Below are 11,137 nucleotides of genomic sequence, written 5' to 3' on the forward strand. Positions count from 1 at the left end.
AATTCCCTCCCTAGAAATTCTTTATTCTTGCTTCCAAGATACCCATCTTTTCTGGTTTCCTCACCTCCATGCCCGTTCCTTTCAACCTCCTCTCTCAGGCTTTCCTTTCATTCCCTCTTGCTATGGGCTCCCCTCCGAAGGCTGGCTAGGCTGGCCCCACTTCTCTGACTCTGCATACTTTTCCAGAAAATTTCATCCCTTGGTGTCAATTACCATCCATGAGTTATGATTCCTAAATCTTATCTCCAACCCAGAGCTCTCTCCTGAGGGGAATATCTATCTTCTAATTTGCTATTCCCCCTCAGGTGGTCCTCAGCACCTTCCTTAACTCCACATGCCCACCACCAACCTACTACGCTTCCCCTAAGCTTCTCTTCCTCTGTTGTTTCTCTTGGTGGATGGCACCTCTGCTACTCTGTTACTCCAACAAAAACATAGTAATCATGTTAGCTTCCTCCTTAATCCCCAACCACATTGACTAGGCTGCAATACTCTTCTGTCTTTCTCCTGAATTTCTTTCTATTTCATACCATTTTATCCATCCTCATTGTCTAGTCAAGGCTCTGATTGTCTCTTACCTAGACTATTTTCACTACCTCTAACTTTTCTTCTCTTCTTTCAGTTTATTCCTTACCGATTCATCTTCTATATCACTGCCACATTTAACTACCCCAAACACAGTTCTGATCATACTCTCAGAATGTGTAAAAGTCCCTCATCATCTAAAAAACCACAAAAGGGGTGAAACTCTTTCACAATGTTCTTCATGCCAACTCTCCAAGCTCCTTTATCTCCCCTTCTCCACTAACACACACACACACACATACACGCGCACACACACACACACACCTCCACACTATACCACTCTTTGGCACTACCAAAAATCTTTTTTTTCTTTTTTTTAAGATTTTATTTATTTATTTGAGAGAGAGAGTGAGCAAGACAGAGCACAAGCCGGGGGAAAGGCAGAGGGAGAAGCAGACTCCCCGTTGAGCAGGGAGCCCAAAGGTGCAGGGCTCGATCCCAGGACCCTGTGATCATGACCTGAGCCGAAGGGGCAGGATTGAAAGTGAAAAACCAATTGGCTCAACCAACTGAACCACCAGGTGCCCTGGCACTACCAAAATTCTTAGCTCTCGTTAGAGGTCTCAGATCAGCTTGTAGCAGACCCCTTTTGGATTCTCTTTGCAGTCTTCAAGCTGTTTTCTTTGACGCTTTCATCCATAGTGGAGAGCCTTGGAAACCATCTTTGTACCACTTGATCTTCCCATTCTGGTCATGTTGATAGGGCTGGCATAGATTCTGAACCCAAGCTTGGCCAGGTTTTTATTCTCCACTAAGATTTTTAGAATTTAGATAGAGGGCTATAAATTAGAGACCTATGGTTTGGCAGGTTCCTTTTCTGTTCTTGTTCAATCCCATTATGTGCTTGGCAGTAACCTGTCTTGGCATTGTGGGATGCCCATGGCTCCTGGTCAGACATTTCCATTCTTGTTTAAGCAAGATGAAATGAGTTTCTTTTACTTGCCATTAAATGGCTCTTCTCTGTAGGCCAGGGATGACTGTGAGAACTCTAGCAATAAAAATGGACTCCCTGAATCCAGTAGATAGGATTAGATCCTGGGATGTAAGGGGCCAAGCGGTGGGGCTTTATCACCAGAGATGAGGTAGGCGTGCTTACTATAACAAGCAGCAGAGTGAGAGCAGAAATCAAGAAAATTTGATCGACAGAGGTCTTTAGCATTGTTTAATTGATCAGAGTGTCCTTAAAACTGAAATGGATGGGCAGCTTTACTTGATTCTTCAGAGGAGCTAGACTTAATTTTAAGCTTGTCATGTAAGTTATCTGTGGCTTTGGGCAAGTTACTCAAATATTTTGAATGTCAGTTTTTATATTTGTAAAAAAGCAGAGGCATAAATTTTTGCCCTAATGACTAGCTTATGAATTGTAAAATGTGTGAATATTTAATGAGATAACATTTGTAGAACACTTTAATAAATTGGAAAGTATTAAACAAATGTAAGCAACTCTCATCTTTATTAACAACAGCATTTGTAAAGAAGCTGGTATAGGCCTGTGACATAATGGGGTTTCAAGAAGACACAGTCTAGTAGAGTCTAACCTTTTTCCTCTCAGAACTTTTATTTTAATAGGGAAGCTAAAATAAACATAAATGCATAAATAGCTACAGATATGCAAACAAAGATAACCATGGAATCATATAAGTGTGCATGCCTGCACGCCTGCACGCATGCACACACAAACACACACACACACACACACACACTGCTGACAATATGAGTATACTGTATATATAAGAAAGCTCTTGGTTAAAGTAAAGGAAAACCAAACTCCTTTTTATTTATTTATTTATTTATTTTTAAAGATTTTATTTATTTATTTGACACAGAAAGAGAGAGAGAGAGAGACAGCTAGAGAGGGAACACAAGCAGGGGGAGTGGGAGACAGAGAAGCAGGCTCCTGGCCGAGCAGGGAGCCTGATGCAGGGCTCGATCCCAGGACCCTGGGATCATGACCTGAGCCGAAGGCAGATGCTTAACGACTGAGCCACCCAGGCGCCCCAACCAAACTCCTTTTTTAAAATTAAGAGAATTTATTAGATCATACATATGATTAGTATAGTAAAAATGTTGTTGTTTTTGTAATTGTTTGGGATAAGCTTCTTACTATACTTCCACAAAGCCACCAATGACCCAATGTCCTTACATCACTCCACTGTGCCTTCTGCAGCCCAGACCTTCAGACAACACTGCCAGTCTCAATATGATTGACAAAGCTTTCACCCTTCAGCAGGAAAGAGATATCCCAATAGTGTCCAAACGAGTCTTAAGGTTTACTGTGATTGACCATGTGCCCAGCCATGAGCCAATGCCTAGGGCCAGGGGATGGTATATACCAAATGACTTAATCCATTCTAGTATCAATATGGGGCTGGAAGTAGAGTTGATCTTGTCCAACAATTCGGCTGAGAATGCACAGGAGACAGTCCACCAAAACAGTTCAGGATGCTACTGTCAGGGAGGGAATAGGTATCAGAGAAGGACTGGGAGGAGAAAGGAGGAGAAGGACAGCAACAGCAACATCAGGAATCTGCCCCCTGCAATGACAAACAGGTGATTCATAAATAAGGTGTTTTGGTAAATCACATGAGAGGAAAAGCATGAGAGCCAGGAAGCTCCAGAAGATACTGTGAGGGTTACAGACCTTGAGTGGTCTTATGAGTACATCATGCTATTCCATGTATAATAACAAACAAAAATGATGATGACGAAGATGTTGGGGAGAAGCCTGGTAAAATCATTGCCTTCTGTCCTTGTTTTGGGGAATGAGTGGGAGAATGTTGATGGACAACAAGGAAGAGCTATGTTCTAGTTTAAATTTGTAAATCTTGACTTTCTTAATGTGTTTTTGTAGTCAATAAATTTATGTCAGGGACAGCAATTCTAAGGTAGTTTAATGCATTCCTTCCTAAAGCGTGCCATCTGAACTTAATGTAGAATTGGAACTGAAAATGTACTTTTATATTTTTTATACAAGAAAGATATAATTAACCAGCAATTAACTGGGAACACATTATCTTTCTTAACTACTTGAACTCTACTTCAAAAGCCTGAATTTCTTTGAAATATTGCTTATTTTAATAGAACTATTTCATATCTGGATAACAATTTCACCATCTTAATGGACCCGATTCTAGGGATGTATGAAACATAGGGAAGAGAGTACTTACGTTACCTAGAATATTTATCTGAGACCTTGAGAGCTGTATCAGCTTCAGTGGCATAAAAGCCTACTTAGCAAAAGTTGGCCTCATTGGTACATTTCAATGAAATTTTTCAGGTCTGCAAATCCCAGCCTCAAGACCACTTTTCACAGGATATACATACAAGAATAGAGGCAGGAAGATACGGTCACTACCCAGTCATAAATGAGGCAGATTCCATAGCCTGTAGAATAAAGGCCGAGACTAATAGATTTGTAATTGCTTCAGGTGAAAAATGCCCAAGACTGAGTTGTACTGAAACCCATGTGTGAGGAATTGAACAGGAAGAGTGATTAAGCTGAGATTATGAATTTCGTTTGTCTATTCATTCACTTAGCAAAACTACATGTATGGTATTAAAATGTGTGAAAAGAAAAATTACAAACAGTTCCTTGGAAATAGTGCCCCTAATCAGGTCACAAAACCAAACCTCAACCCCAGAGCCTAAATCCATTTCTCCTCTGACAATAACAAAGAAGTAATACTCATGTGTGTTATATACAGAAGAGCTAAATTAAGATGGTCTGGAGTGATCTGCTCTTAATTTGCCCAGCAAGTCACAATTTCCCTGTTACTCACTTCTTTCTCCTAAGAGACAGTGGGGAGAGCACTGGATTGGAAATCAGACAACCTGGTTCCAACTCCACCACACACCATCTGGTGACACCTTTGGGCAAGTTACTTAAACTCTCTGATTCTCGGCCTCTTCATACATTAAAGAGTATTAACACTTTTAAAGCCAACTGAGATCATGTTGCAAATGTGTGCCTTAGATCATTATACCTATAATTTATTTATTCCATCTAGAATAAAAGCATTTAGACTTTCAAACCATAATTTAAAAACTAATAAGAAGAATAACTTAAAGAAAGAAAAGAGGGAGTTGTTGACACCTCTCTTCTTTCCCAGTACTCTATGTGAACTTCCATTATAGCATTTGGTCTTTTTTTTTTTTTTAAAAGATTTTATTTATTTGTTTGACAGAGAGAGAGACAGCTAGAGAGGAAACACAAGCAGGGGTGGAGCGGGAGAGGGAGAAGCAAGCTTCCCACTTAGCAGGGAGCCCAACGTGGGGCTCGATCCCAGGACCCTGGGATCATGACCTGTGCTGAAAGGCAGATGCTTAACGACTGAGCCACCCAGGCACCTCAGCATTTGGTCATTTTTAATGACTATGTCTTACCTACTAGACTCAGTTCCTGAAAGCAGGGACCTCATCATACAAATTCTCTCCCAGTCTCCAGCAAGTCCTTGACTCTGAGGCACATTTCTAGATAATGAAAAACTGTACTTCTATAATCAAAGCACTCATTTTCACTCTTAAAGAATTTGGGGTGGTCACTGAGGTATTTGCTGCCTAATCTTGTAGGTGTGGCTCCTGACTTCTCTGAAGACTACCTCTCCAGGCACAATTCCTTCTCCTTGGTGTGAGTGAGAGTCCCGCCATTTGCTGGGACAGCCTTGGCATCTCCATTCCAAGACAGAATCATTGTTTGCTTCCTGTGTCTAATTAAGCGAAAGACTATCTCCTTTGAGTTTTCTTTCCTCTTAATCAATACCTTTAACTGTTTCTTCCTATGTCTTTCTATAATTATAGGAAACTATTTTGTATCAATTGCCTTGTTCTCTCTCAGATGCAGACCTGCTGTGTAGTGGAAGGTGAAGAAATTTCAGGGACAAAATTATCATTCACATCAGAAACACACCAATTATCTAGAAGTGCAGATTACTTAGGGGCAGTGTAGTAGAATAAGAGGTAAGAGAGGGGGAATTTAGGCTTTGCCCCATCTCTGGCCCATGTCTGCATCTTTGTTACTCCCTGGGTATCTTGGGTACATAGCTTCACCTCTCCTTATGTCAGCCTTCAATAAAATGAATAGTGAGGACCTGATGATCTTTGAGCCCTCTTCCATGTCTGACATTTGGAATTAAAGGTATATTTTATGTCACCATAAAATAGAGTTGTCTGTATATTGAGAATAGTTTGAGCCAAGGCCAAGAAAATTGGTCCTGCATTAGGATCAAAAATGAATGTGCATGATCTTGAAATAACAAATGTGAAAGAAGTATTACTGAATCCTTTTCTCTGTAAATGGTTGGTCGATAGTAAAGCAGCCTTACTGGGGAACTTTGTAAGATGGTTAAAGAAAACTGAACTGATTGAAACTTCCAAAATAGGTAGTCTGCTAATCACATGCTACCATGGCTATTAAAATCAAAACCACGTGCTTTATCTTTCTGGTGTCACACCAACATCACATAGAATAGCCACGAATGTCACTTTCCCCTGCCAACTAAAGCATTAAGAAAGAATGTTGTCACCTAGTAAATAGAGATTTGTGTCACTTAAGACTACTCATAGACCATTTATTCTTTAATGAACACTGACAACCTACTATGTACAAAACACTCTATGAGATACTGAGTGAACTATACCTATGAATTAGACATACATCTACTCACTGGAACTTTACACACAAATATTTATTCTCTTACATACATTCATACAGCTATGATAAAGGGTAGGAAGAGATAAATAAGCACCATGGAAGAGAGGCAGATTAAGTACTCAGAGAAGGGAGCTATCCCAGTTGAGGGTATAAAGAAAGAATTTTATGAAGCAAGAAGAATATAAAATAAGTCTTGATGGTTGGGTTACATTTGGACCTGTGGAAATGACAAGACACAGCAAAGGCAAATAAAGAGGCACTAGGAAGCATAGCACAGTGACAACAAAATTAACACCACTAACATTCAGTGCTTACCAGCTACTTACTATGTACTATGAACTTTCAATACATGGTCTATTGGATCCTTATAACTCTAAGGAATTGATTCCATTAGTATGCCTATTTTTAGGTGGGGAAACCAAGGTCCAGAAAAGAAGAGTACCTTACTCAAGCCCTCCCATTATTAGAAGTAGCAGGTTGTTGAGGATTGCTGAAGTCTGTGGTTGTGGCAGGGAGGAAGGAAATTATAATCTAAATGGTTCATTGTGGCTAGATGATAAACAGGCTGGAATGTTAGACTCTTTCAGTGAATCAAACTTAGGAAGAATGCAAATGAACTAAATAGGAAGTAAAAAATAAAAGCTTCCATATATTAAAAAAAAAGAGCTATGTCCCATATATTAATTAAAATGTAAAAACTCAGTACCTCTCTGGCCCTTTTGTCAGTGTTGAAGCACAGAATGTCAGTCACATCCAGAAGAGATATGTCTCTCCTTCCCAGTACAACCCTCCACTTGTGAAGGTGGGAAAACCGAGGCTGAAAGATAATTAACCTTGATCAAATGCTCCATTCAATTTAGGCTTTAAATAAAGAATAAATATATATGTGGGCTCATGGTTGCATAATTCTTGCCAATTATTTTCATACTGCTATTGGGAATTGACAACTAAAGATGATACTAAAAAGTTAAGATCCCCAGGCCCTCATACAATCTATGCACTGCAAAGAAAACAATTAAGTTGTGTTCTCTTCTGTGCTTTAATCATAATAATGTGATTCTATTACTTCACCGAGTTGACTGGTAGCCAGATGTACGTAAGGCATTTAACACAGACAGATCCCCTAACCGGACACTCATTAATTCCCTCTTAAATGTCTTGTAAATAAAAGATGCACCAGAACCTGAAAGGGTCTTCTGTTTTCACAGAGATTAATGAAGTGGCTTGGATTTTCTCTTGTTTGATCAGCTGTTCAGGACGTAATTCTACTAAGCCACATTCATATTAAAATGTATATTATCTAACACAAGTATTTTCTATAAAATATGAAGTCTCTCATGGATGTTTGTATGCTGTCATCAGTAAGCTCACACTATGGGGATCTATGTTGAGTTTATGTATTTATATTGGGTTTATTGTTCTATTGCAGCTATTCAGGAATACAGTTGATAGTTAAAACGTACATCCCTGAAGGGACATCTATTTAGAGTCTCTGTGAGTTAAATTAGCAATGTTTTAATCTCTATCTTGAGCAGTACCATTCAGTATGTCATTATAATGTTAATAATAATAGCTAGCATGTATTGAGTGCTTTTATTACAGCTTGCATTTTTATTTGATGCTTTCTCTAATCAAATCAAAAGGCTTGAGATCTTTTCTTCAGTTATTCTGCAATTATGATATTGTGCTCCAATACCTTTAATGTATAGCATTCACTGAGTAAACCCACACACATTTTTTGCAACCCATACTACTCTCACTTGGAAACTTAGAACAAAAGTAATATTTTCCCCTGAGAAAAAAATTTAAGAGCTTACTTTTAAAACATGGGCAGTCTTTTAGCCTTGTTCAGTTATAGAGAGGATTGTCAAGGAAGATCTAAAAGCAGTGGTGTTTTTGTAGATAAATGTCCACAAATAAGAAACAATTTTTAAAGGCTCAGAACTTCATTTTAGCTATTTAAGCCAGCTTCTTTCCTTCAGCTTCTAAATGATTTTTCCCTTCCATTTTTCATATATTTTACATATTAGCCTGGTGGATAGTTGGACATTTCAGCCTGCTTACCCACTTACCCATAAATATTCATTTCAATATCTAATTTTAAGTGTATTTAATATGTAATTGATATTTGTGGCAGCCTTTCCCTATAATTACCATTGGATTAAGTTAGAATTCATAGAGTTATATGAAATTATTTCAGATTGAAATGACCCAAACTATAAGTGTTTCCATTTAGGACAGAACCTTTATTACCACAGGGAATTTTAAATAGTATGTCTGTGAGATTTGGAGTGCCTATCTCAAGTAACTTTACTGAAATCACAACTGAAGCTAATTCCATATTATTGAACAAAAAGATACACAATGAGAAATCAAATTCTTGTTTTTCATAATTTCACCATAATTTTATTTTGTATTTACAGTCTTCAGTTTCTAATGCAAGGGTCTTGCTGAGGACTGGGGGATTAGGGAAGAGGGATGAGGTTTGGAGGAAAGGAATCAGAGGTCTTATATGGACAACAATAATTAATAAAGCTAACAGGATGTGAAAGTCTTCCAGAAGAAATTCTTGCAGCCAGCTTTGCGTTCTCGGGGTGCCATGGCAGGGTTTGAGTTAGCAGATCTCTGCAGTTCCAGCCTCATTTCATCCTGCTCAGCAGCCTGGGACAGATCTTCAGGTTCCAGGGCATCATTCTCTGTCTGGTTGGGTTCAGACAGCAGCTCCGCCAAGAAGTACTTGGCCAGTTCCTGTATAGGGTAGAAAGGACAGAGAGAGGGGGGGATGAGGATGACGATGATAGAGAAAAAGAAATGAAAAAAGCCTAATTTGGAAAGCAGATTCAGCTACACCCAAAACCCAATTTTCATAGCTGTGCACTTTTGTCACACTTAAAATCAGTTGATACAAAAATAAGGGTAGTTGCTATAATCACCAAGTTACATAGAAAGGCTTGAAAAACTCAAATGTTTCTGCAAGTTTCCTGCCTCTATAGACTTAAAACACACATACACGCAGAAATAGTAGATTGTTAATACAGTTTTGCAAAGATAAAACCGTGCCAACAGTTTGTTTAATTCAGTTCCAACAAAACTGAATGAGCTACAAACTGGAATTGTTCTTACCGTTTTTGCTAAGTTAACTCTGGGGAACGAGACCTTTCACAATCTTAAACATACTGTGCTCTGTCTGTAGAGTGCCCTTTAGCAGCATGGGAGGGAGGTACTGCTGAGGAAGATAGCCTTCAGAGGTCCACGCTTTCAGCACCTGGGCCAGCACCTCCGCGTTCAACACGGGGGGATGGATGCCTCATCCCTTCGTGCTCAGCTACCCGGGTCTTGGGATTTTCTTGAATGCCAAAGAACTTACCTGAACTGCGACCGACTGCGCTGATCAGAAAAAATAAAAGAGGTAAGAGGAGATTCTGGACTTTGAAAGTTTTCCTGAGAGCTTTGGGAGCGGAGGGACCCAGAAAAGCACCGAAAGTCTTCAGGAGCACCTCCTAAATCCGCCCAAAGGGGTAAGGTAAAGGCTAAGAGAAGACTGAGGGATTCGGGAGAGGGAAAAGAAGACGTCGAGGAAGTCTCCTTACCTGCTTCCCCGCGGCAGCAGCCAGGGACTTCTGCAGAAACTGACGGAGTCGGGGATCCGAGGGCGCGCCGGTGACACCGCCCAGAGCCAGCACGATGGACAGCGCGGCCAGCGCGCACGGGAGGCGGCAGGACAGCATCTCGGCGGTGCCGGGGAAGCCGAGCGAGACGACGGTGGGTCAAACTCTAGGAGAGGATCCGCAGGCAGCCGCGATAGCTCTGAAACTCGCGACGCCTAAAGCGGCTTGTGTGCTCTCCACTGGCTCCCCGCTTTTTAAACTCTCTCTCTGACGTCAGACTAGGAGGCGCCCCCAGATCTCACCAGCGCTTTTACGCACCATTACCCTCGTGAAATCAATCACAGAAGTAAGAGGAGGCTACACAATCCAAAGTGGTTTACTTAAAAAAAGAAAAAAATGATAATCCTGCAGCCGCACAGGCCCACATGATTTTACACATACCACAGTATCTATACAATCTTTTATATTCGGTCACTGCTATGCACACACATATTCCATTATTTCACTCATACATATGCACATGCACACACTAAATTACACACACGCTCAAACAGCCTCGGAGGAGGCAAAGGCTCCATCACACACCGCTGCAGACACGTAAATGTACCCAGACAGCTCAGTCTCTCATCATATCAAACATTTTAAGAGGGCCAGACAAATGCAGAAGTATTTGCGTGTGAGAAGGGGGGATTCAGAATAATTCTTCTAAAAACGGATTTGAGATTGGAATGTGGATGTTAGGAGTGAATCATTTCTTTCTCCATTATCTCTGTAAAAAAGTCTCAGGGATTAAGATGTGATGGATTCTAAAAGAATTTCACTTATCCCTACACTGGAGGAGAAAGTACCTTAGCCTCACCCTCCATCCCTCTTTCTCAGCAGCTACAAGATTTCTGGTCTGCCTGCCTTTCTACTGTGACAAAATATACCAAATATTTAAAAAGTGAGACTGACTTCATTTTGGTGCCTAGAAACCTGGAGCTGGAAAGTGATCTCAGAAACCATCTATAAACCTCAGAGTTGAGCTGCTGAGTCTAGTGATGGGTAGTGAAATGCTCTGGCCCATATATTGCATAGCTTCAGCTAGGGCAAGATCTCCACACTCCAAGACCAGGGTTCTTTTCACTGAGCTCTAAGGTATCTATCAGATTCCTGGCCAGTAGGAGAAGTTTTAGGTCAGGGACCCCCACTGTGGACATGCAAAAGTCCAAGAACCCCCTGAACATATGTGACCACTATTCTGTGTCTATGTGGGAAAAGAATCAACAGACTCTTGGTTAGATCCAGCACTCCC

General features: G+C 40.4%; 1 protein-coding gene across 1 annotated transcript; it reads right to left on the minus strand.

Annotated features, from left to right (window-relative positions):
* Positions 1 to 8,615: 8,615 nt before the first annotated feature.
* SST (somatostatin) lies at positions 8,616 to 10,402 on the minus strand. The gene is made up of 2 exons (XM_034990140.1): positions 9,826 to 10,402; positions 8,616 to 8,983 (listed from the first exon to the last, which is right to left on the minus strand). The coding sequence occupies exons 1-2, from the start codon at positions 9,961 to 9,963 to the stop codon at positions 8,771 to 8,773; spliced, it is 351 nt and encodes a 116-aa protein (XP_034846031.1). The 5' UTR covers positions 9,964 to 10,402; the 3' UTR covers positions 8,616 to 8,770.
* Positions 10,403 to 11,137: the final 735 nt, after the last annotated feature.

The sequence above is a fragment of the Mirounga leonina genome, unplaced genomic scaffold (genome assembly GCF_011800145.1).
Source record: "Mirounga leonina isolate KUSES-001 unplaced genomic scaffold, KU_Mleo_1.0 Mir_115, whole genome shotgun sequence".
NCBI classification, from domain to species: domain Eukaryota; kingdom Metazoa; phylum Chordata; class Mammalia; order Carnivora; family Phocidae; genus Mirounga; species Mirounga leonina.